At 34.9% G+C, this 27,705-nt stretch overlaps 1 protein-coding gene across 2 annotated transcripts; it reads left to right on the top strand.

Moving 5' to 3' along the window:
- Positions 1-10,969: 10,969 nt before the first annotated feature.
- Positions 10,970-27,610, top strand: LOC142621135 (small RNA degrading nuclease 5). Of its 2 annotated transcripts, XM_075794446.1 has the most exons (15): positions 10,970-11,093; positions 11,425-11,559; positions 12,771-12,827; positions 12,916-12,981; positions 13,652-13,785; positions 13,890-14,002; positions 15,223-15,351; positions 15,467-15,537; positions 17,101-17,160; positions 22,609-22,664; positions 23,205-23,265; positions 23,384-23,651; positions 24,218-24,399; positions 24,491-24,786; positions 27,261-27,610. In XM_075794446.1, the coding sequence occupies exons 1-15, from the start codon at positions 11,091-11,093 to the stop codon at positions 27,382-27,384; spliced, it is 1,755 nt and encodes a 584-aa protein (XP_075650561.1). In that variant the 5' UTR covers positions 10,970-11,090; the 3' UTR covers positions 27,385-27,610. The 2 variants fall into 2 exon arrangements, with proteins under 2 accessions (XP_075650561.1, XP_075650560.1); XM_075794445.1 differs by lacking the exon at positions 10,970-11,093 and having other exon boundaries at positions 11,209-11,559.
- The last annotated feature ends 95 nt before the right edge of the window (positions 27,611-27,705 follow it).

Below are 27,705 nucleotides of genomic sequence, written 5' to 3' on the forward strand. Positions count from 1 at the left end.
ATAGGTTGTTATTGGTTGTTACAGGTGGACAAAAAAGTAAATTAAGTTGTGAATTAAAATTAGTATCAATAACAATTTACCACCTATAATTTCTTGTAAAAATGTTGTGGATGTAATACTTCTCAAACTTTAATAAAATTATGGCATTGAATGTTTTAAGTACCTCATAAAATGTTGCCAACTCATCCAAAGACTAGCAATATTGATTAGGGTAATGGCTCTCATTCTCATTCCTTCCCCCATATTTTGGAACTTTAAGATTGAAAATTATATTTTCTTTTCATATTTTTTTAGTTTATTTACTAAATTACGTAATGATAATAATTTATATTTAAAAAAAGAAAAGAAAATGTAGATCAACTATATCTATACGTTTTGTTATTGATATAACTAACTTCACACCAAAAAAAAAAAAACTATTGATATAACTAAAAGAATGGAGAACAAATTATGTTTTGAAAATCTTTTTTGTCTTTTTTTAATATAGCTTTGGTGAGTATTTCTAATATCATGTTGAGTAATTAAGATAGCATCGAAATTGAATGCGCTATTTTCGTATCAAATTGTTTGGATTTTGTGTTTCCTTAAAGTTATATTTTTCTCTCATCATCAGAGTTGTGGGAACCAGGGTGAACTCAAGGAATTGTGGGCGTAGATTAGACCTAGAGAGGGCCCATATGAACAATAGTAAAAAGGGCCTGGGCCCAAACCAAGCGATTGGAAGAAGGTACAAATCTGAAGTCTGAGACGAGGAGAAGGGAAAGCTTGAAACTTAGGCAGACGATTGAGGATTGTCAGGCCATGCCTAGGATATTGTTTAATAGAAGGAATAGTAATTTGTCCAAATGAAAGTTGGAGGAAGTTTCCTAATGAAGCCATTGTCTCCTTCGCACTAAATCTACTGTATCAACCAGCCATGTTGCATTTATGACTAAATAAATATTCTGAACAATGTCCCAACTGTTGGGAAAACACATGGAAAACACAGTTTTGTATTTCATACAAAAACACTCAGCGAAATATAAACGGATCATGTGAGGTAACACGCAATATCTGAATTTTAGAAACAAAAAACAATAAGGTGTACCTTGATGTAGTGAAATTCAAAACAAAATGAAGATTGAACTTGGGAAGACTTTCAATCTTCACTCCAATTCCATAATGTGCCCAAGATGTGTGGTCTCTCAATCAGTTTTATACGTATTTGTTCAAGAAAATAACCAAGTGTCTTAAGAAAAAACTCTGAATTTTTCTCTTTTTAATCATATGTATATTTCTACACTTGACAGTTACTTTATTTAATAACTCTTATTAAATAAATAACTAATTATCTAATTGGGTTAGCCTTTTGGGCCAGTTCAATTGGGTTTTAGTGTGTGGCTTGGAGTGGGACCAAAAGAGACAAATAAAACTCTAACTCCAATGAGTTTTTGGACTTATCTGTCAACTCTTGACAATTCGAAAGTTACCATTAATTATATTTAATACTACTATATAAATATTGTGAGGGGAAGAGGATCCAAAACTATAGATAAAGTAATTAAGGACATCACCAAGGAAGTAAACCTCGGGAAACATTAGCAGAATGTCCTTAGAAAGATAATAGCTACCTTACGCAAAAGCAGAATGACTACAACAGACAAGGGTTTTGAGGACACCAACTTATCCTCGGAAAGTAGAGAACCAAAGTTAAGGGGATCATGGTGCAAACTGAGGGTGAAAAAGGGTTGCTTGGCACTGGGCAAAGAAGAAAGGAAAGAGGAAGGATAAAACAGTCATCCTCTCTGCATTAAATGTATTGCAACCACTTAGCTGACCGCATTAATGGAGAAATGACTTATAAATAGTGTCCACACATCTCATACCTTAGTGTAAAAAAATTCCATCAAGGCCTTGATGGGACAAGTATTAGGGAAGTCCAATCCTAACCCTCCAAATGTAGAGTTCAAATGCATTTTGGCTGACTATATAAAGCCAAGAAGCACTTGGATTAGTGGAGGATTTTTCTTTTGGCTTAGGATAGAGAAATTATTTGTAATCCTTACCTCGGACTCAACCTGAGGACACCAACTTAACCATTTCAAGGTTGTTCTTGACTGAATACACCCTGACTTCTTTTGGAATTAGCTCTACTTATGTTATCTTGTAAATGTTTTCTTTATGTTGTTAGATTATAAACAGCCATAATATAAATTCTAAAATCTTGAATTATCATGATTTCACAACTACACAAATTAATTATAAAGCTTACCTTGATCCATTGCTGAACTTTTCTTAAGATCAAGTTTTAGTCAAAAGGCACTTAATTCTTATAGGATTGGTTTCTCTCTTTTGACCCTCTTTTCTCTTTCATTATTCAGTGTATTTAATGGGGTAGCTGATTGTCTCTTTTATAGGTAAAGAGAGGACCGAATTCCTTGTATCTATAACCTCCACTTGCCCATCAAAGTTGGAGCTACTTAGAAAACTTACTTCTCCATTAACCAATATTTTAAAGACATGTAATTTCTTATTAAACAATAACATATATGAAGTTATCAAATTAATACATTATCAAATGAGACAATTTATTCTTACATTCTCTCACTTGACCCATATGATAACTTATGTTAAGACTTAATAAGATTAACTATTAGGTGCACAATGGTATCCTCTTACTTTAAATTGGTCGTCATAATACTATAATTAAACAACCCACTAATGCGAGTCATAACGGTTTCATATCAATTATACGACATAGTTCCTTCCATGTACTACAACACTAGCAACCTGCTTAATATAGCCTATCAATGAGAAGTGACTTAAAAGGTCCAACAATAATGCCTCTTTTGTTAGAGACTATTCCTGCTATTATTCATTCATTGTTATATATGTATGTACATAAAATAAAACATGAATAATCAGAAACACAATTAATAAGATCTCCAAGTGTCAAAAGCGTAAAGTAACATTAAAATAACAACCAAAATGTTCTACGTTCAAGACTCATTCGATCAACATGTTCCTTGAATGTTTTAGGAGGTAACCCCTTTGTCAATGGATCTACAATCATAAGCTGTGTGCTTATGTGTTTTATTGACACTCGTTGTTTCTGAACTTCTTCCTTAACCGTAAGGTATTTCAATTCCATGTGTTTCACACCATTAGAATACTTATCGTTTTTAGAGAAAAATACAGCTGCAGAATTATCACAATAAATTCTTAGTGACTTGGAAATAGAGTTAACAATTCCAAGTCTTGAGATAAAATTCCGCAACCACAATCCATGAATTGTGGCATCAAAGCATGCCACAAATTCAGCTTTCATAGTGGATGTAGCAGTGATAGTTTGCTTTGAACTTTTCCATGATATTACTCCTCCAGCTAACATGAACAAATAACCAAAAGTGTATTTTCTACTATTAACACATTCAGAAAAATCTGAATTTGAGTAACTAATGACCTCAAGATTATCAGATCTCTTAAATGTGAGTAGATAATTCTTTGTGCCTTGCAAGTACCTCATAACTTTCTTTGCAGCTTTCTAATGATCCAATTCTGGATTGCTTTGGTATCTTCCTAGCATACTAACCGCAAAGCTGATGTCGGGCCTTGTGCATGATTGAGCATACATTAAACTTCCTACTGCAGAAGCATAAGGAATTCCTTCCATTTGTTTCCGTTCCCATTCATTTTGTGGGTATTGCATAAGGCTGAATTTGTCCCCTTTTTGAATTGGGGCAACCCCAACAGAACATTCTCCATATTGATTCTTTCTAGAACTCTTTCAATATATGCTTTATGAGGCAACCCTAACAGTCCATGCTTTCTATTCCTATCACATATGTTGCCTCACCCATATCTTTCATTTCAAAGTTCTTAGAGATAAACTTCTTGGTTTTATGCAATAAACCAAGATCACTACTAGCAAGCAAAATATCATCAACATACAAAATTAAAAATATAAACTTACTCCCACTAACTTTCAGATAAATACACCGATCAACATTGTTTTCCTTAAATCCAAAAGTTGTAATGGTATTATTAAACTTAGGATACCATTGTCGGGAAGCTTGTTTTATTCCGTATATTGACTTCTTAAGTTTGCAAGCAAAGTGTTCCTTACCGTTAATGGAGAAACCTTCAGGTTGATCCATATAGACATCCCCTTTTAAACTCCCATTCAAGAAAGCAGTTTTCACATCCATTTGGAGCAACTCCAAATCATAATGAGCTACCAATGCCAAAATGATTCTAAGTGAGTCCTTCTTGGATATAGGGGAGAAGGTTTCTTGGTAATCAATGCCTTCTTTCTGAGTGAAACTTTTGGACACAAGTCTAGCTTTAAATCGTTCGATATTGCCCTTAGAGTCACGTTTAGTCTTAAAGACCCACTTACTACCAACTTTCTTGTATCCTTCAGGTAATTCGATGAGATCCCAGATTTCATTTTGGTCCTTTGATTTCATTTCATCTTTCATGGCATCCATCCATTTAATAAAATCAACACTTTTTATGACTTGTGAAAATGAAACCAAATCTTTACTTGTTCCTATATTAAAATTAGATTCATGTAGATAAACCATATAATCATAAAAAATAGCAGACTTTCTTTCTCTTTGAAATCTTCTTAATTCTATTTCTTGTGGTTCTTCTACCACTGTTCATTGGTGAGCATCTCATTATGGAGTAGTGGTTCATTAATTTGTTGTTTAACAATTGTTGGAACAACAATTTCATTTGAAGTTATAGGTAGTGGAACTTGTACCTTAACTTCTTGAAGATCCACATTTCGTAGATTATCACTCTCATTGATTTCACCATTTTCAATGAATCTGGCATTACCTATTTCCACAATTCTCGTACTATGGTAGGACAGTAGAACCTATACCCTTTAGACTTTTCAGGGTAACCTATAAAGTAACCACTGATTGTTCTAAAGTCTAATTTTTTTTTTTTCAAGTGGATTATAAATTTTAGCCTCCGTTGGACAACCCCAAACATGCAGGTGTCTTAAACTTGGTTTCCTTCCTGTCTACAGTTCAAAAGGAGTTTTTGGAACAGCCTTACTAGGAACCCAATTTAATAAATACACAGCTGTCTTAAAAGCATACATCCACAATGATAAAGATAATGTGGAATTACTTAACATACTCCTAAACATAGCCATTAGAGTACGATTGCGTCTTTTATCTATACTATTTTGTTGTGGTGTACTTGGTATAGTGTAGTGTGCATAAATGTCATACTTTTCAAGGAGTTTAGCAAATGGGCCTGGGCATTGCCCTGATTCATTATACTTTCCATAATATTCACCAACTCTATCTAATCTAATGATTTTCACTTTTCTTTCTAACTGCCTTTCTACCTCAGTAATGAACACTGCAAGGGCTTCCACTACTTGAGATTTTTCATGCAATAAATAAATATAAGTGTAACGTGAAAAATCATCTATAAAGGTGATAAAATATTTTTCTTTACCGAAATATGGAGCATCAAAAGGCCCACAAATGTCTGTATGGATAATTTTAAGAAGCTCTATACTTCTTGTGGCACTTTTCTTAGTGTGTTTGGTTTGTTTGCCCTTAATACAATCCTCACACACACACACATACACATTGAGATCAGTAAAATCTAGGTTTGGGAGAATCCCATCTTTTACTAGTCTCTTTAACCTTTCTCTGGAAATGTGTCCCAACCTTTTATGCCACAAATTTGAGGAATTTTCACTAGTTAGGCTACATTTAGTACCGATACAATGATGCAAGGTGAGAAGGGTTTTAGCAAATTCATCATGAAGGTTAAATTTGTACAAACCATCAGAAAAAATACCAGAACCAACAAAAGAGGTATTCTTAAATAAAGTAAAACTTTTATTCCCAAATTTTATGAATTATCTATCAAGATCAAGTTTAGGCAAAGAGACTAAATTTCTAGAAAGAGAAGGAACATAAAATGTTTGAAACAAATCTATGTGTTTATTGGTATCTAGAAATAAACGATAAGTCCCAATTGCTTCAATTGGTGCTTTGACCTGATTTCCCATCAATACAAAATTTTCATTTGGATTTATTGTTTGGATTAAAAGAAATCTATGTGTCGAAATTGAAATATGAGTAGTAGCCCTAGAATCAAGCCACCAAGTATTAGAAGGAACTTCAGTTAGGTTTGATTCGAAACATACAGAAATATAACCTTTAATTAAGTATTTACATTTTCTTTCAAACCATTACCTACATTTTAGGTAATTTTTCTTAAAATGTACCAACTTTTTACAGAAGTGACATTTATAATCATCATTTTCCTTTTTTTGAGGCTGACCAGTTGGATTAGGATCACTTGTTTTGCATGATCCTTGCATCAAGCCTTTTTTAGGCTTCCTCCATTTTCTTTCAACTTCCTGATTTATGAGATGAATTGAATGTTGCTTAAGTTGATGAGTCTTGCCTCTTCTTGATTAATTATAATGGCCAATTGATTTAAATTCCACTTATCTTTCATAGTGTTGTAAAAAATTTGAAATGGCCCATACTGAGGAGGCAAGGAATTCAATATAAATTGAACGAGAAAAAACTCATCGACATTCATCCCTAGAGTCTTTATTTGAGTAGCCAAATTAGTCATTTCAATGGCATGCTTCTATGCTTTCCATCAAATTTCATGGTGGTAAGTTTAGCCATTAATGTCCCTGCAAGGGACTTGTTAGTTGTTTTGAAACGGTCTTCCACATTTGAAAGAAATTCTTTTTCATTGTCAGTTTTAGGAAGTGTTGTCTTGATATTGTTTGCTATGGTCATTCGCATAAACATAATACTTAGTCTATTTGATTTTTCCCATGCTTTGTACAAAGCCTTTGCTTCCACATTGCTTGTATCAGTAAGTGCAGATGGTTTTTCAGATCCATGTGTTATATCAAGATCTAGTACACCGAGGTGAAACTGAACTTGTTCTTTCTAATATGAGAAATTTGTTCCATTCAGCTTGGGAATAAACGAAGCATGTGAATGAAGTGAAACATGGACTGATATTGCAAATAAAGTAATAATATATGCTCACTACATTAGTGCTAAGAGTTATCGATTAAGGAACAATAAACTATAATGAAAAACATGTTTAAACAATAATAAATAGTATTACCGTGATCACCTTTGGGCTATTCTTATAGTAAACTATTAAACAGTTATAGTGATTCCCTTTCACCTAATAGGACTAATTAATAAAATATTCATAATTAAGTTGGTCTATTACATTTGGGTATCCGTTCCAATCTCAACCATGAATATCCATCAACTATCCTGTTCCAATTTATTAATCACATGAAGGTGGTGCATCTTTGGGCCAACCTAATATTCTTGTGATTAAAAAAATTGTGATTTGCAAAGTCACTAATTTTTAACACTAGGGAATATGTGTTAAATTTCAGTTAATTTGACTTGTTATCTATGCGTCTTTCTGATTGGGTCATTTTGGTGACTACCAATACGGCAATACGTTTCATAATACAGACTCCAAATTAAAATTAATGACTTTGCATGAACGTTAAATTAACCGTGATATATTCATACTAATATAGACGATTATAATCACATATAATCTCATAGAATGAAAAAAGTATCACTGTTGCTTTATACTAGAACCCAATATATGCCAAAGCTATGTTTGGACTATTTAAATGGCTAAGTGACCAAGTATAATAATTCTGCCGCACCAATTAAATGTTGCTTTATACTAGAACCCAATATATGCCAAAGCTATGTTTGGACTATTTAAATGACTAAGTGACCAAGTATAACATTCTGCTGCACCAATTAAACATGTTAATATCATTTATATATATTAGCACTAATTTACGAGGAACTGATGTACCATTATTGAAACCAAATAATTGGTTAAAGACCATTATAATTTGGTCCTTGTAAAATTGTTATATCATGAAAAACATTCTAATCATTATTTTGTTTTGCAGCTTACGAGATACAAGCAAAATGATGTGTTCTTAAATTGATTCATGATTTATATTTGGTGCTAAATAAATTAATAATGCAGAAAAAGCTACTTATATCAGTGTTAAGGAATAATACGGGAAAGTAACCGAAAACATCAAAGTTAAATTCATTGACATGTTATATTTTTGGCGAAAGAAACCAATTAGTTTATAAAACGTATGACACTTATCGAAGTGAGCAAGCACGAGAGAAAATTCATGATAATTTTAAAAAACAAGCTCAGATACCACATGTAAATGTTTTCTTTATGTTGGTAGATTATAAACAACCATAATATAAATTCTAGGATCTTGAATTATTATAATTTCACAACTACACAAATTAATTATAAAGCTTACCTTGATCCATTGCTAAACTTTTCTTAAAATAAAGTGTTAGTATAAAAGGCACTTAATTCTTATAGGATTGGTTTCTCTCTCTTGACTCTCTTTTCTCTTTCATTATTCAGTGTATTTGATAGGGTAGCTGAATGTCTTTTTTATAGGTAGAGAGAGGACCAAATTCCTTGTATCTATAATCTCCAATTGTCCATCAAAGATGGAGTTACTTAGGAAACTTATTTCTCTACTAACCAATGTTTTAAGGACATGTAATTTCTTATTAAACCATAATATATATGAAGTTATCAAAATGGATACATTATCAAATATGACAATTTATTCTTACATATCTTTCTTATAATGGGTATTTAAGGTTGATCGTGCATCCCACCTCTTAAAAATTAATTGTGTGAGCAAAAATATCAGGTTAATACCTGTCAACTTCATTGTCTAAAACTTTTTGTCCGTCACAAATATAATTGCACTATAGGCCTTATTAATAAATTATCTCTTAAGACTTTATTAAACATTTAACCCCTTTATGAAAATATTTACAGCAATACAAAGTCATAATATATAACTATTACTTTGAAGATTATTACATTTTGATCCTTGAGTACCCGGTTTAATCCTTTAAGTTATTCATATATATATATATATATTTTATGAAATTAGATTTCATAAAATATGTACTTTTGTAACTCTTTACTAAAATGGTTAGGCCTAACATTCTAAATAACTAAATCCATTAAACTTATCTTAAGGGAACATTTTATATCTCTATAAAGAGATTATGAATTTTATCTTGAGAATATGTGTTCCTTCAACATTATGTGTGATTGCCCAACATACTGAGATATTGACCGTTTGTCTAGATCTCATTTTTGATATATTAAAGAAACCTACATTTTATGATTGGGTTTACTATTCCCTCATGATTGAGAGTTTATGTAAATGAAAGTCGTGAGATTTATTATTCATTTGACAATCGTTAATAGAATAATAAATCTTACAGCGGTCTAGTTCAATATGTCTTATACACTTAAAACATATTAACATATCTGTAGAGAGGGAAAATTCTCGACCTATCACAAGCTGACACATCATACTACCAAGTCCACAAAATACAACCAATTACAAGGCGCCACATACTGCTGCTAGGTTTTGCCATCACTATTCAGATTCCAATAAAAATTTGCCAAGTGTCATTGAAATAAAGGCATGAAACTGCATCAGCATGCGTAAGCGATTACACAAGCAGCCCTGCACGTGTAAGTGATGACACAAGCAATCCAGTACGTGTAAGCGATGACATAAGCGGACCAATCAGGCTGTGACAAGTGTCACCAATCAAACTCCGCCACGTGTCGCTCACCCACCCCTAAACTCCTATAAACAGAAGCCTTCCTAAGACATTTAGGAGGACAGAAAGAAGGAAGAAGATATCTTGAGTTCAGAAATTCAGAAGCTCTGCCAGGAATCAAACCCCAAAGCTTCCAAGAATTTCAAGAACTTCAACCTCGAATACAGACAACATTCGAAGCAAAATCATCTAAACTACTCGTCTAGATCTCAAAGGTCACTAGAATCAAGCTCAAAAGCCTCCAGAAACCTCAACAAACCATAAATCAACGAAGGTCTACGGAATCAAGCCTCTAAAGCACCGAAGAACTTCCACCACAAACCTTCAAACACGAAGAACATACGAAGAACACACGAAGAACACGAAGAACAAAGAATTTCTAATAAGCTCATAGCCAGAGATTCATTGTAATTCTGCTTCAAAGATCTTCGATCCATTCCTCAGCCAAATTGAAGGATATCTTGTGTTCAAATCAAAATCACATTACCACAATTCCAATCAACAAATCTTTCAGGGAGATTGAATCAGAGGATCATTCTTTTGTAATTACAGAGAATTGTACCACATATTTATCAATACAAATTTGTATTTGTGAAACTATTTTACTTGTTTGATTTATTTCGAACTAAGAAATTTAGTCGTCAACAATATCAACTAGAAGTCTTCACTTCCATGATCAAGACAAATCATCTTACTTGACATGTTATAATCTTTGCAGATGAAATGCCTAATTTCATCACCGACTACGAACCAAGATTTTGAGTTTACAAAGAACTTGTGATATATATCTTCTGTGACTAAATCACATAAATCATATACTATGTATCTCAAGAACTATATGGTAATGTCCAACTATTCATGCTCTCATTATTTTATATAATAAGAAAACAAGTTTTGTGACAAGTATCAGAGCAAGGAGATGAGAAGATGTGACAAGTATCAGAGCAAGCAGAGTTAATAAACAGTAAAATATTGTTCATTTGTCATTTATCTTAATCTTTAGGTCTTTTCTTATTGAGTCTCTTTCCATTACCTAACTGTTAGTTTTAAAGCCCACTTCTACAAATTAATTGTTTCAGATAAAGGCCCAACCCGAGAGGGTTAATTAGTTTTTACCCCCATACAATAGTTATCAATTTATCATTTTTTTAATAGTTCTTGAAGTTGATTTTTGTTATTTGTTCTCAAAGCTTCTTCTCTTTTTGTGTGCGCTTGAAGTTAGATGCCAAATAGGATATGAACAACATAATTTTATTTATATATGGAAATTAATTGTAACCTCTAGCTTTAAAATAATGAAAATTGCTATAAAAATTAATTGTAACCTCTCGCTTCTTCTCCTGGCTCTGTCTTTGGTTGTGAGACTTGTATAGTCAATACAAGCTGTCCAAAAGAACCTGAAGGAGCAAGAACTTTCAATCGATGGTAAGTGCTATTTGTACTTAGCGAGAAAATTGAAAATAAAAAGTATTGATATTAATTATTACAAACAAAGGGGTGTGTGTATATATATATATATTTATTTATTGTTAGTCACATTTCCACCAATAAAACTTCAGCCCGGAAAATATTAATGTTAGAATCCCAAAGCAGAAGCTTGACCCAAAAAACCCTAAACCCGAAATTATCATATAATAATCGGCATTGGGCTGGCCCATGCAATTATTCATCATCCTACAAAAGGGTTTATGTTGCCGTAGCTTCGAAGCTCTCTGTTTCCCTCTGTGTATCTAAAAGTGTAATTCCATTGACTCAGAGAGAGACAGAGACACACAAAGTCCCAACTATGCTCTCTCAAAACCAGAAGTGCAAAGCTTCTTCAGCTTCCGAAGAAGATAATCCCACCACCAATAATCAGCGCTCCGATTTCCTCGATATCTATGGACCTCAAGTACTGCAATTCTCTCCCTTGCTTTTTCACCTTTTTTTTTCTAATTGATAATGTACATGTTTATCAAGTTGTTAGCTGAATCTTTCTTTAGTATTATGTTCTTTTATTTTTTGAATTGAAATGATTTATTTACTAGTGGGTTTTATTCAGAAACTGATATATATGTTGCGTGTCAAGCTGAAACTTTTTTTTTTTTTTGGCTCTAAATTATGAAACTTAGAATTTGACACATGACAAATGTTCATTTTCTTACTCTATGTAATAAAAAACAAAGTGAAATGTCTATTTGTGTAAAACGATGTTTACTCCACACAAGTTAAGGTTGTGGGTTCGAGTTTGAGAATCTTAAGAGTGCCTGCCAACTGCCTTTCCGCCTTGTGCATTGGGAAAGGGCTACTCGACCTGTCATGGTGCAGCCTAGTGGTTGGAGGCTTGGGATGAAATGTAGACCCAACCATCCTAGGTTTGATACTCACTAGGAGTTCCCTTGGATTACCTGATACAGTGTTTTAGCGGGTGGGGTCGTGTATCTGTGGTTTATTCCCAAGGGTTGGAGGTTCCGTTTCATTAGAATAAATAAACTTGTACTCATTTTAATCACTCCCTCTATTTTGTAGTTATTGTCTCTACCAAAATGGTGGTTGTAACATTTCACACAGCATGTTAGTAGGAACAGACATTGTGTTTGCTAATTTGGGTTCTAGAGTTTCATACTTGATAGAGGGAGATCTTACCGCTTGACTGTAGTCCATTATTTTTCTTGCTGAAGGGACCCTTATGATGAGAATATGTGGATTTGAGGAAACTAATTATAAAGCTATCTTCTCTTTAGAAGTAATCATGCAAAATTTTGGGATGGTGTTTTGATAATCTGCAAAAATACTTGATTAAAGCCGTTGTCTTTAAACAACTTTTTTTGATGTAAAAGAGATGCCTTTTCTTTGTACCAAGTATGCTGCTCCGGTGGGCTGTGGCTCTTGGAATATATTGAAACATATTCATTTGTAGAAGGCTCATCCTATTGCAAAATTAGCTTGTCAAACGTGTGACAGCACAATACTCTTGCACTTGGTTCTGACAAATTTATTACCTTAAAGGCTTGCAAAACTGAAGCATGTTACACATTTTGTCTATGTCAAGAACTTACATAATAATTGTTGTAAAGATTCCTTCACTATCATTCTTTTTTCATTATTGATGTGCCTTTACAGGGTAAGGCAGAAATTATTTTCAAGACGCCAGACGCTAACTCAACTTTAAATCTCCAAGTAGGTCTCTGCAAACATCCAAATTTATTAAAATTAATTTTTGCCAAGGAGCAAGAAAAATTTGATTAGTGTTTAATTTATGATACAGGATGTTCAAGGGCTTGTAACTTGGGTGCTTGCTGAAGGATTCTTGCCATCATGGGTTTTTATTAAGGTAAAGAAAAAATACAGCTGAACTCAATTAGTTTGTTGATGATCCATAGCTAACCCTGAATTTTTGAAACTTAAGACTTTGTTGTCGTTTTAAAGAAAAAAATTACATACCCATACAACACTATCATAGTAGCATATGCTCCTGTTGTTTACTACTAGTGAGCTCAAAACTATATGTGATTCAACTAATTGCTTAGGTTAGAGATTGTCTTTATTCTATAGCAAGATTTTCTCATATTTCTTGTGCTTGTGACCACTTCATACGAGGCCTATAGCTTTGCTGTTTTTTGCTTGTGGTTGTCTCATTACCGTTGGTATTGGTGGACGATATGAAAGAGAGCTACTAAAAAGCTAAATATCAAAAGAGGACACATGCTATAGGTGGCTTTTCTTTTAAATAATAGATCATGTGGCACTTGCCTGTGGAGCCCTCTTGAAAATTTTAATATCTTTTGCTTCATCACAAGCACATATTCTTGAAATTTGATTTTTAGCTCTCTAAATATATGAATGCTTTGCATCCCATAGATTTTTTTTTTCAACTTCTTTGTGTCGTGGTTTTTAAAATAACAGACAAGTCAACAACTACAACCCCTATTAATTGAGGTTGGCATCCTAACTAACATAGGGTAGAGCTGTAGTTACTGATACAACAATCTTATGAACTGCAGAACAAGCCTCTTATTCCAAAAGTGGTTATGCTTTATGTCCCGGGCCTGGATGCAGCTTTGTACTTATCACAATCTAAAATACTTCGTAGTTTTAAAGAATGCTGTGGCAATCCGAGGGCAGTATTGGCTCTTAGGTTAGTAATGAATGTCTTTTCTTTTGCCCTTTCAAAATATTATTGTGTATCTTTCTCTTCTGTACAGACCTTATGGTTTATGTTTTTTTTTTTTTTTTGGCTAGTTGTGTATCAGATGGAATGCAGACAATAGATGCACTCCTAACTTGCAAGCGGAAAAGAAAGAGAGATGATGTTGATTCAGTATCAAAAAAACTTAATCTGGCTTCTGAACAAGGTCTTTAGTCATTATTCTGTCTTGAAATCATCATTTTGCATAATGAAATTAGGTGTTCAATAGTTTTGCACCTGAGGAATATCTATTCAAACTGGTATGAGATGGAATTTCAGTAATTTGTATGAGCTATAAAGAAGGCATGAAAAGGGTTGCATGGTTATTGGCATTGGTGCAATTGCTTGCTTTACTACTTTTTGGATAAGTAATTGTTTGCTTTACTACTTGCTCCAGTTGGCTAGTGGTCTGTTTGAAAATTGCACTTCGTAGCTGGCCAGTTTTGTTATTGCTAAATTAATAATGCAAGAGCAGGAAACACACAAGTAGATAATTGGGCCTGCCTGGGTTGGGGGGGGGGGGGGGGTTGTCTCTTGCATTAAAACCTTAATACCATGTATGTTTGGAGGGATTAAAACCTTAACCCTATTTTTTTTTGGAGGGATCGGAAGAGGGTTTTTGGAGGGTTGGAAAGGGTTTCGAGAGAAACGAGAAGGGAGAATAAATCCCTCCATTTGGTAAAAGGAAAAAATGGAAGGGGAGGGAGCAGGAGGCAAACGCCCCTGGCCCACCAAAATCCTTCCAAATTGGGCAGATTGGAGGAGGGAGAGATGGCCTCTTGAGAAAATTGTGTGAATTTTCAATTTCCTCCTCACTTTAAACTGGTAAAATTGTGTCTTTTATTTGCTCATTCCTTTCTATTTTCTTTCCATCCTTCCAAACAACAAGAGTGGGAGGTGGACTCCTCTCACTTCTTTTCATCTTTACTACTTTGCATCTCTCCTACCAAACTTGGTGTAAAGACAAATATGTAGAGGATTGTGATGATCATATATCAAACAATGTATGCTGCTTCAATAGAAGTGTTTGTGGCTTTCTTCACACTGTCAACCATTTGCGTTATTAATTAACCACTCTCACCCTCATCTAGAAAGAATAGTTTCTACACCTGCCAGGTCAAGCAAACTGCAAGTGGTTTAGCAGTTTCTGGTTCAACCACCAGTTCCGATGTGTCAAAAGTGGTTTACTATGAAGTCGATTATAGAGAATAATGAGGGCCGGTCCTGAGACCAGTCAACAGTAACAGCCCACCCAGTCAGACCAACTGGTCCAAACTAGATTTTAAATGAAGTGCACAGATGTGTGTTCATTACTTTATCCAAAGAGAAATTTATTTACTTCTTCTCAACACAATCATTTGATGAAATGGCATTGTCATTATGCAGAACGATGTGATAGCAGTACAGATGTTCCATCCTGTCTGGAACTCATGAAAGATTTACCTTTCCCTGTTACATATTACACACTTACAGAGAAAGAACGAGAAGACAATGGATATTGTCTCAATCAGCCAGGTGAAATAAATAGACAGCTCTGATTTATCTTTAACTAAACTTATTTTGCTAGTGAATTTTTTTTTTTCCAAAATATGTTAGATGGTTCTTTAATTTCTATGTTGATTAAACACAGGTTTTCTTTCTACTCTTCCGGCTCCTTCAGGATGTTCTTTCTATGATATGTTGGCACTTGATTGTGAGATGGTAAGTTCATAAATGTCAATTTGAGTTAATAATGAGGAAATGCTTTAACATATAATAATTAGCACTGAGATAATTGTAAACTAATGTTAAATTTGAGCTTAAAAGAATTCAGTGACAGAAAAATTAGCACAATCTTCTATTCATATCATGGAATACTCGTTAGTGGCTCCTCGATTGGTATAGTTTCCATTTATTGTATCCCATGGGAGCCAATAGTAGCGTTGCTTGTTGGCATGAAAGCAAACAGGTGAAAAAGTGATCTTGTCAGTATTGTTAATTTTTTGAGTGAGGATAATGACCTATAATTGCTTAATTTGATGGCAATTCATTATTGAGTGCAAAACAAGAATTTAGAAGTTGATGTCATGATGCCATTATGTGTATATTTAATGCTTTTGTTGATTTCTTTTTGCCATTTTGTCCCACTGGAAGTGAGAAGTAAAATGTCCTGTGTCCTACATTAAAAAACCTTCAGCTACATTGCTGATTCTTTGGCTTTAAGTGAGGTATTGATGATTATTTTCTACCTTCACATTTCTAATTTGTGCTCATTGATGTTGAACTCTTTTTCTTTAAGGTGTCCTGAGGGTAATTTTTACCCTTAATGACCTATATTGATATATATTAGAAAGCGCTTTGATCATTTGATAAACTCATGTATGGCATTTTTCCATGTAGCACCTATTTAGTTTCCTTCCTATCTTCTCATTTGGTTTTTCCTTTAACGGCAAATTCCAATCTGTCTGTAAGTGAACTTGGCTCACTTTATAGGTCATTAAGCTGAGTCAGTTTTTATTATTTAATATTAAAATCCTGTTGTATTTGTATTAAGAAGTTGAAGTAACCTCAACATTATCTACATGAAAACCTAATTTACAAAAAAAGGAAAAACTTGAGGTAACCTCTTGACACATGAATATCTTTTCATCATTATTTATTTGTGCTTGAACTTGCTTTGCTTTTTCCTCCTTTTTAATTCAGTGACCTTTGAATTTGTAATTACCTTTCGTAGTTAGGTTCATGCATGATATATGTAAGCAATTGTCTTTTTTTTTTTTTTTTTTGGTCTTTAACTTTTTATTTATATTATGTAAAACTTGAGCAACTTTCCTTCTAGCACCATAATTTCTCAGAATGCCTAAATGATTTTTTTTTTTAAATTTGTTTATTTATTTTATAGGCTCAGTGCATTAATGTCTTTACTTTTTTCTGATTTATTTATTCTATAAATTTATACTGCATAAGACATGCAAAACACAATTTGGTCTGCTTTTGTGGAATTTCCTACTAGAGAGTAACATATGTTTGGACTTCAAAATTCAAATTTAGGTTGTTTGTCTGCTGAATGTTGTCTTTTGAATGCATGTTCTTTACTGCCCTACTTAAAAATTGAATATAATTTTTTTTCTTTCTACTTTCTAGTTAAGAGTCACTGTGTCATTTTAAATGTGTCTTCTCTTCATATGACTTATTGGCAATTGATAGTCACAGTTCAGCCTTTTCTTCCGTAGCTGATAGGTCATTTGTGCACTTACATTTTCCTGATTTTTTTTGTTTGTTTAGTGTATCACAAGTGAGGGTTTTGAGCTTACAAGAGTGACCTTGGTGGATATCAGAGGAGAGGTATGCTCTATCTAATTTTGTTTTTATCCCCACAAAAGGAATTGGATTATCATAAACATGTTTTGAATGTAGACTATCTTTCTGTTGATTTCAGTCTCATTTTTGTTACACTAAAAAGTTGCATTTAGTTGCCTAAATCCTAAATGTTCATTTGTCTTGTGTGATATGCTTGCGTAAGTTTATATGAATGAAATTCATCCTTATCATGTTCAGTTGCCCAATGTGGTATGACATTGATTTTTCACATTTTCAATTTACACTAGGCTTCTCTCACCTTACTTATATATTTATGTTTCATTGTTTTGTACTGAAGTTTGTAAAAATGGAAAAAGCTGGTTTTTTGAGGTACCTTGTATCTTGATGATCATCCCTAAATAGCAGCTGCATTTTGTTATTGATACATAGTGTTGATGCAAGACAACCCGAATAAAATTGAAGCAACAATAAAATAAATGGATATGACCTAGGAGTCAGCACCTAGGCCTTGCTTGGAGTCAGCACCAAGTGAGTAAACCACTAGGAGTCCGCACCTAGGGTGGACCTGGAGTCAGCACCAGACCAAAAGAGACCAGACAACCATTTTTTTCATTCATCAAAATATCAACTACCTCCTCAAGGAGTACAATAGTTTGCTTATAAAAGATTACTAAACCCTAGTTCTAATTGGCTAGGAAACCCTAATTGCCTTGTTACAAAAATAATCTTGTTTCCAAATTAAAATACTAATAGCTCAATAAACTAATAGGACCTAAAACATAAAAATACAATGGACTTGCAAACATAAATAATACTAAATAATAATCTTCTTGCGTCTCTCACATCATTCTCCTCTGGTTGGAGAAAACTTGACCTCGAGTTCTAAAGCGTTGAAGGATTAGGATGTTGACAAGTAACACTTGCTTCAAGTCTGGAATCATCCTAAGGAGCATAGAGAGAAAAACCTTGAATTCCACCATGTCAAACTCTCCTGGAATAACAAAATCAATGTGTGGAATCAACATAATCTTATCTTGAACCATTGGAAGCACTTTATTATCCACTTTCTCCACTTTAGCAAACTGTTTGTCTTCATGCACCATGGAAGGCTGATCAAAACAGATTCATTAACTTCCAATATCACATCATGTGCACCCTCTAACATAATACTCTCTTTAGAAACCATCTCTTCACCTTGTTGTTCTTCAATAGGCTCGTTTCCATGCACGCACATTAGGCTTTGGTGTCACTTGAGGTTTCTCCACTACCAACATATCATCATTAATGTTGTCTTCTATGGGGCAGCAATAATTTCTTTGTGATCAATTATCCTCGGTTTCTCTATTGAATCAGTTTGAGTCTTCATTTGCTTCATCTGAGCAATCATGTCTTGAACATTTTTCATGAGCTTTTTAGATAATTCTTTTAATTCCTTGGTAGATAATTCCTTGGTAGATTGTTCAAAAGTGCACTGAGGACATGAAATGGGATGAGAATTCATCCTCTTTGCTTCAACTTGAAAAGTACCAAACTGAGATTGTGGTAGATACTTAGCTCGAAAGTATGGTGACAATTACTCATCACTAAGCTTTTCTTTCATATCTTCCCACACACTAATGGCAGGTTCATACTTTAGAAAGCGGAGATATTCAAGATCCTCCCAAAATATTTGTGCTCCACCTCTTAACTTCAACTTTGCATACCTAACCTTTATGTTGTCTACAAAATTTGCTTGCTCAAAGAATTGCTCCATCCCATTCATCTAGTTGACAAAATCCCTTGAATTATTTTTACAACCATCAAAATAAGGTGCTTCTAATATTACCATGATTCTCTAAAATAGTGCTTCAACAAATAGTTGCTATGATTTTCTCTGGACAAATCGTTGGAATGGGCTTCTAAGATTGTTCTCCCAAATAGTTGCTGGGATTGGGCTTGTTGATAGGTTTGGATTTCATGCTCTTTTTTTTTTTTTTTTTTGGGATAGTGGGTGAGAACTCACTTAAAGGCTTGGGTTTAAAAACTGACTTGGGTTGGTTTGTTGGTTTGTGTAGTTTAATTGGACCTGGTGAGGGAATATTAAAATCCAAAAGGCTTCCTAATTGGGTGGGTCAAAAACTATGAAGCACGGGTGCGTTTGGGGATTTGGGTGCGGGTGCGGGTGCGGGTGTGGGTGTGAGACTCGGCAATTTTTGAAAAAGTAGGGTGTGGGTGCGGCGATCAAAAAATTATTAAAAATATTTATATTTATATTTTTAATATATTTCTAAGCATACTTTTTTCACATTATATAAACATATACCAAATAAATTTAGTCACAATAGTTGCACTTAAATTGTGTGTTTCCACCTGATTTAACAGTAGAACCAGGTAGTTTTTCTATTTTAGTCACATACTGCCAAAGAGGAGCTTCATCATTTGGCACTTCTTCATTAGATGAAGGTGAACTTTTTGTGCTAGTAGTTTCATCCATTGCAAATTCAACAGATTCAATTTAACCTACAAATAATTTCCAAATATATAATAACTATTAACTAAATAAAAAATCAAACCCCAGTGTCACAAGACTCACAACATTACACAGACAGCTTATATAAAATAAAATAAAAAAATAAAAAAAATCAGATCACCACCTATGAAGCACGGGTGCGTTTCGGGATTTGGGTGCGGGTGCGGGACTCGGCAATTTTTGAAAAAGTAGGGTGCGAGTGCGGCGATTAAAAAATTATTAAAAATATTTATATTTTTAATATATTGCTAAGCATACTTTTTCACATTATATAAACATATACCAAATTTAAGAGCAATAGTAAATAATAACTAGAATACAACTCCATTATATAAACATTCCATGATGTTCGAAAATTATAATACAGCATGTGAAGGCAGAGAGTGAGTGAGAGCCTAGTTGAAGAGTGAAGGAAGAGAGTGAGAGAGAGACGCAAGAAATATGAAGAGGGAGGGGGCTGACTGTTGAACGGTGCGTTTGCACTTTTTTTTTTTTTTTTGGGGCCAAGCTAAACGGTGCGTTTTGCACCTTCTGTTTTTTTTTTTGAATTTCGGCCGTACCAGCCGATTCGAGCCGGTATCGGTATCAGCTGATACGGACCGATTCGGGCAGAATCGGCCTGAATCGGCGCCGTGTCGGTGCGTATTGCGCCGAAAAAAATATTTTTTTAAAGGCGGACGCGGCATCGCCTGCGTGTCCCCGCGTTGCGCCGCGTCGGACGTGAGTGCGGCGGCCCAAACACTGCACCCGTGCTTCCTAGATCACCACAGATTCACAACACAATCACAAATCACAATGAGTAATAATAACTATTAACTAAATAAAAAATCAACTATCAACTATTAACTATTAACTAAGAGTGAGTTTGAGAGCTATGATACCTGAGGGGAGATGGAGAGCAGAGAGCAGGGGAGACGGAGAGTGAGAACAAGTTGAGACGGAGAGCAGGGGAGACAGCGCTGAAGGCAGAGAATGGGAGAGAGCCTAGCACAGCACGAGCTGAAGAGTGAAGGCAGAGAGTGGGAGAGAGGCGCAAGAAATATGAAGAGGGAGAGGGCTGAGTGAAGGGCTGAAGGCTCTGACTGAGTGAAGAGAAATGAGAGTGTATAATAGGGTTTTGATTTTTTCCAAACGGTGCGTTTGCACCTTTTTTTTTTTTTCCGGCCAAGCTAAATGGTGCGTTTCGCACCTTTTGTTTTTTTTTTTTTTGAATTTCGGCCGGTATCAGTGGTTGCGCTCGATACGGACCAATTCAGGCCGAATCGGCGTGTATCGCGCCGAAAACAATTTTTTTTTAAAGGAGGACGCGGCACGAACGCGCAAGCAGCAGCGTCGCTTGCGCGTCAACGCGTCGCGCCACGTCGGACGCGGGTGCGGCGGCCCAAACGCCGCACCCATGCTTCCTAGGTCAAAAACAAGAGGGGGAACTTGATTAACAAATGGGTCGGGTGAGGGTTTTCAAAGACTAAAGGGTACTTGAGTTAAAAATAAAAAGGACTGGGTTGGGCATTACCTTTGAGATCATATCGATGGGAGGCACTTGTGTTGTAGTTGGATGGTGGTGTGGTGGCCGAAGTGAGGGTTGGTTTTGCGGTGGGACCATGGTTGGCGATGGAGGTCGCAGGCTACTATCAGTGGCTGTTGGCGGAACAGTGAAGGTGGCGCGATGTACGATCGGCACTTGGATTCTGTGGGTTGTGGGTAGGTTTGTGTTATGGAGCTTAAAACTTGATGGATGCTGCTGTGTGGATTTTGATAGTAGTGAGATGGTGGAGGTAAAGGGTGATGCCGGCAGGATTTTGTGGGGTTTTCTGTAGTGGTAGGCAAAGATTCTATTCTTCTGGTGGGTGGAAAATGCAACGGTCGAAACTCTTTTTTTTTTCAAATATTTTCTGGTTCGGATTGACTGTGGTGATGCTTCAAACAAATCGGTGTTTGCTCTAATACCAAAACTAATGCAAGACAACCCGAATAAAATTGAAACAATAATAAAATAAATGGATATGGCCTAGGAGTCAGCACCTAGGCCTTGCTTGGAGTTAGTACCAAGCGGGGAAACTACTAGGAGTCAGCACTTAGGGTGGACCTGGAGTTAGCACCAGACCAAAAGAGACCAAACGGCCATTTTTTTTTTTCATTCATCAAAATATCAACTATCTCATCAAGGAGTACAATAGTTTGCTTATAAAGGATTGCTAAACCCTAGTTCTAATTGGTTAGGAAACCCTAATTGCCTTATTACAAAAATAACCTTGCTTCCAAATTAAAATACTAATAGCCCAATAAACTACTAGGACCTAAAATGTAAAAATACAATTGACTTGCAAACATAAATAATATTAAATAATAATCTTCTTGCGTTTCCCGCATCATATTGGGTTTATGTTATTTATGTTAATGTAAAATGGCCCAAGAGGCCCAATATATTGTAAGCCCATGTAGGGCTACCCCTAGCTCTTATACATACCCTACTAGAGTTCATTGTAATCAACACTTGAGAATACAATAAAGATATAGCCGCCACGGTTTTATCCCGTGGATGTTGGCCATTGGCCAAACCGTGTAATCCCTTGTGTTCTTCTCTCATTCTTGCTTCCGCTTCTTTATATTATTTTATTCTATTCTTTAACATAAAGCATGCTTGTATCTTGTAATCCTTTTAATACTATTATATTATTACTAATAAAAAAATATCATCATCCCTGACATCATCAATGACTTATATCGCAACATGGGGTTCACAGTGTGTCAAAGTATTGTATTCAAATTTCAAATACATTGAGATACAGCTCATCCAAAATTTTGACTATCCATTCTTCATTAAATTTTAGTGTAAATACCTAATTTTTGTTTCCTTTTTAATTTTATAATTAAAAAGCAGTATCACTTGGTGTTAAACATTTGGATGGGAACCAACGTTATTTTTCTTGGATGTCTAATTAGCCACGACTGAATTTTTCCAGGTTGTGCTAGATAAATTGGTTAAACCATCAAACACTATCACTGACTACAACACCAGGTACACTTTCGTTTGAGCTTTTAGTAGACATTTACACACTTTTGTTTGAGCTTTTGGTAGACATTTATTTGGATATTTTTGAGCTGATTTTTAAGAAATGAACTCAACAGAAATATTTGGGTTTTGGATATCTTGTGTTGTCATCATTAAAGCAAGCTGTAATGCTAAGAAACTTTGTTGGAGTTTTAGCAACTTCCCATGATACATATTGATGTTCCTAGTATGTATCATCAGTACTGTCTTTTTATTTATTTATTTAATTTTTTTAAGTATGACTGTTTTCTTATTTTATATATCATATACTATATAATAAAAGTTGAGTCCTACACGCTGTGACTGTGCCAATTGGATGTCCTCTCTCTCTGCATGTATGTTATCAGTTTTCATGTCCAGAGTGTTCATTATCATGAACACGATGTTCATTTTATTCAATAAAATTTTTATTTCCTATATAAAAAAAAAGCATATATGTTATCAGTGTGTCAAAAGTGGTTTGACTTGACTATTATCTATTGATAATAATTCATTGTGGATATTCAGGTTTAGTGGAATCACATGTGAGTTGCTAAATGGGGTGACTACAAGCCTTAAGGAAATTCAGGTTTGTTGGGTGTATGCTTACTTGATTAACATGGTTGTATGCTGTTGCTTCACTGATCGATTGCATGTTAAGACTACTTTTTTTTTTTAAATTTATTTACAGTTGCTTCCATGTTCAGGAAGATTTTCTAAAGCTGGTTTACAAAGAGACCATCCTTGTTGGGCATTCCTTGGAGAATGACTTGTTAGCATTAAAGATCTCTCATGGTTTGGTGATAGATACTGCAGTAATGTACAAGCACCACCGTGGTGCATCTTACAAAACTGCTCTAAGAGTTCTTGCCAGGAAATTTCTTTCTCAGGAGATACAGCAGTCAGGCAATGGTCATGACAGTATTGAAGATGCAAAAGCTACCATGGAACTAGCACTTTTAAAGATTCGATATGGCGAGTACTTCTTTTCCGTTGTACCGTTAGCAAATGGAAATTTGGGCAATAGTGGAAATTCGGAGAATTAATAGTTTGATTATTTGATATTTCCAACTTGGAAGATCTTTAAGAAATAAATAGCTTATATATATATATGTGTGTGTGTGTGTGTATATATATATATTCTTTAAGAAAAGCAAGTGGAAGATATTAATTATCATATTTGCAAGTTTTTTGCTACTTTAAAACAAAATTGGGCTCATTACCCCAAATGTGGTCTTTGTGAAGAGCCATATTTCAAATAAATGAGGTTCCCTATGAAATGAGGCAGGGAATGGAGCCACTGTGTAGAAGTTTCCAGTGTCATGGAGGATACTAGTGGAGATATAAATGTAGATGTCATTGTCATTGTGGCCATATAATACTCATATCTTGTCTGTAACAACCTGTGCTCTGAGTAACTTATTATGAAACATAGGGAAAATATTTATCTGTTAAAATATATTTAATTTTCTTTGGTAACCCCTTTAGAGGTTATAGTTTACACTGGTACGTGCTCTTATATTCTTTTCTTTTGGAATTAGGACCTGAATTTGGTTCACCTCCATCTTACATGCGGGAAAAGCTCCTTACAATATTGAGTCAGTCTGGCAAATCCTCTTCTTTTATTGATGATATCTCCGTAGTGAAGCGATACACCTCTGAGTTATCCCATGCATTTCCTGTGTCTTCTGATGAAGAAGCTCTAGCAAAGGCCAGAAAGGAGGTAGATCTTTATAATGGGTTGTAAATGTCCCTTTCTCCTTATGTGTTAACCATCTACATAACAAGCTTGTTACAACTCTTGTTACTTCCAGGTGAAGAATGAACGGGTGCACTTTGTCTGGACTCAGTTCTCAGAACTTAATTCCTATTTTAGAAAACAGGCGGAGGATGCAGAGAAATTAAATGGAAGACTTGCAGAGATGATGTCATTGCTTACATGTCATAAGAAGTCTGCTAACAGAAAAGGTGTCAAATGCAGCATCAAGCCTGAACTTAAGGAAATTCTAACCCGCTTGGATGCTAGAATCCGCAGCCTCTATGCCACGTTACCCATTAATACCATGCTTATAATTTGCACTGGCCATGGTGATACAGCAATCGTCCATAGGTAATGCTCGTTGGACCTGTTTTATGCATTTACTATGCCATGTTTCCTTTTTTTGCACTCCAAACAAATATAACTTTTTATTTAAATGCCAATAGCCAAGTAATTGACAACATATTTGGACCAATATTTCCTTATACCCACATTCAGACGGTTTTTGATATGTTTATTATCTAGAGGAAGTCAGCCTTGTATTCTTCTCTTGCTTTAAACACACACACACACACACACACACACACACACAACTATCATGTTTAATTTGGTGCCACTGCTACCAGCTTGAAGAATGATTATCAACTTGAACACAACAAAATGCTACCACTTTTGTATTGTTTAGCTTCTTTTCTCAACTAGTGAACACATTTGTTGGTGGTAGTGGTACAATTCACTCATTCTCAGCCAGATGTTTGTTTATTATTTATTGGTAAAATTACATTTGCACGTCCTGAAGTTGAGAAAATGAAATATAGTTTATGCCAATAATGAAATCTAACTACAAAAATATCATTAGACATGTTATCAAATTATGGCACTCATGACAAGTTCTACACGATAACTTCATGTCATCTTCCTCAACCTCCTTTGTTAGTAAATAAACATGTATTAAAAAAAAAAAAAATTCTGAATCCTGATTACAGCAACCATCCCCTAAAAGCCAAGCATTTTGAAAGTTAGCCAATGCCACCTCCTAATTTACCATTCTAAACAATTCAGCTCACAACCACAATACTGCACAAATTTCAATAGTTTCGAAATCAGAGCATGCCATTCATCACATCAAGAAACCAAACTTTGCCAAACTGAAATTCTGTCCACCTTTGGTTTCGTTTCTAAAAGTGGTTGAGAAATCAGAATAAAAGATGGTAGTGTTCTTTAACCTTATTGTGAGCTCTATTTCAGTGTTTCTCCACCTATGAGTTTCAGCGTCTCTTTTTTATTTTTAAATCTTATTTTGATCTGTCAGATTATGGAAAATCCATGACCTGGACAATGATTGAGTATTTTAGGTGATGAATCTAGTGGTAGGTTCTGCTAGTGTGGTGGAATTGGATCTGGGTCACAGCTTTTGCCAATCACCTCTCTCTCTCTGTTACCTGCCGAACTTTGGTGGGTTATTGAGTATAATGGCAAGTGTCTGGGTGAATTTCACTTATTTCCTCACCACCAAAGTTCATTTACTGTTTTAGTGGCAAGCAAATTAAGAGATGAAGTCCCCCCCCTGCCTTTTCCTTTTTTTAATAGACTTTATCTTCATTTGAAATTAAGGAGGTTGGAAGGAGATCATGTAAAGTTGATTTTGTAAAACTTGACTTGGATTGGCATGATATGATTTTTAACGTGTTGAGTGACTTTTGTGGCCTAAGTTACATCAATGCTGTGAGCTATTTACCCCTATTTCCTCAACTTCAGGGGGGGGGGGGGGGTGGGCAAGTCATAAACTGGAACTACAAGGGGTGACTGTTTTAGGGCCTAGCCAAGATAGGTTTAAATATAAGTTACCCTTATAAATATACTGTTACAGGGAAATCAAGTACATTCATACACCCTTGTTAAATCAAAACTGCATTTGTCTTTACTATGAAAATCAAATTGGCCTAACACACCCTGACTTAATTTTAGGCATAAAATTAGGTCCGTATAAGAAGGATTTCATTAGATCTCAAATATTGAGGAAAGATGTTTCTATTTGTGTATGAGTGGCCACTACCCCATAGATTGGCTGGTCTTGCATCTCCATTCAGCTCATAGTATCTATTACTCCAATCCTAATAGGCCATTGAGCTCTAGCTTAAATGGTGCCTCCCCTTGTAAGACCAAGGTGGAGGTTAAGGTCTTGGGTTCAAGACTCACCGGGTGCATGTGTAAAAAACAGAAATCGAATTCCTGATGGGAGTGTAATGGAGGTTATGAAATTCTTTTTAGGTATTTTTTTTTAATGGTGTGTCACTCACCAATTGGCATGGCATAATGGGAGGCTAATACAACAATACTGTGACAATGCAGTTGATATGGCAGTAATGTGGCATATTGAAATTGAGAGCTTCCATACCATGTGCATTGTAATGCATGCTTCCCATAAATGCTACATCTATGGTGTGTGCACATCATAAAAGCATTGTCATCTAGGAAAATTCTGTAACCTGAATTTCACTGCCATCAGGAATTGTATTATATATATTTGATGGCAAAAATCAGTTACACATTGACTAAATTGAAACCACCAAAAAACTTAAGGGCATACATGTATATAGCCCATAGTAGTAGCATAATGATAAGAAACGTTTTTTCACTTTCAATGAGTGAGGGAGCGTGCTCATTTGAAGTGCACAGATAATACAGGGTTAGATATTTGATGAAATCATATAGATTTTGAATAGTTGCATAGCATTTCATAGTAAATATATTTCAATTTTCCTTCTACTAATTGCAATTACTCTGTCTGATGTTTGTTTGTCTTTTCTCTCCCATGGACGAAGATTGAGGAAAATGCTTGCAGAGAAGAGTGAAACCAGTCTATGCCGTGAGAAGCTGGTAAAGGTATTGGAAGAGCTCCAGGCCCAAGCTGAGGTGGCTTTGTGTTTTGTAGGTGTGAAGAATTGAACATAAAATATATGCACGTCTTAAATTTGTTCTCATGATCTTGTATTTTAGCTAGCATTTACCCTAGGAGTGGGGCTTTCAAAATTTTGATAGAAATAGGGCATGAATACAATTGTTGGAAAAAATTGTAAAATTTAGTCGTGACAGGACCAGTATTTGATGTTCTGTCGGTGTCAACAGTGCAAGTGATAAAAAAGTATCATCCAATCTCATTTTTGCCTTCAAAGAGCAGGTATATTTTTACTGACTTTTCATGCTAGATTCTTTGTCAAACTATTCGTGTTAGACCTATATAATCGAATATCCTTATCTTGACGTGAC

The sequence above is a fragment of the Castanea sativa genome, chromosome 12, assembly GCF_040712315.1.
Source record: "Castanea sativa cultivar Marrone di Chiusa Pesio chromosome 12, ASM4071231v1".
Classification (NCBI taxonomy): domain Eukaryota; kingdom Viridiplantae; phylum Streptophyta; class Magnoliopsida; order Fagales; family Fagaceae; genus Castanea; species Castanea sativa.

Excerpts from the sequence above, each read along its gene's own strand:
- LOC142621135 (XM_075794445.1), top strand. The coding sequence starts at position 11,242 with ATGTTAGAATCCCAAAGCAGAAGCTTGACCCAAAAAACCCTAAACCCG. Across the intron at positions 23,266-23,383 it reads CAAGCCTTAAGGAAATTCAG|GAAGATTTTCTAAAGCTGGT; the intron begins GTTTGTTGGGTG and ends TTCCATGTTCAG. Across the intron at positions 24,787-27,260 it reads GATACAGCAATCGTCCATAG|ATTGAGGAAAATGCTTGCAG; the intron begins GTAATGCTCGTT and ends CCATGGACGAAG.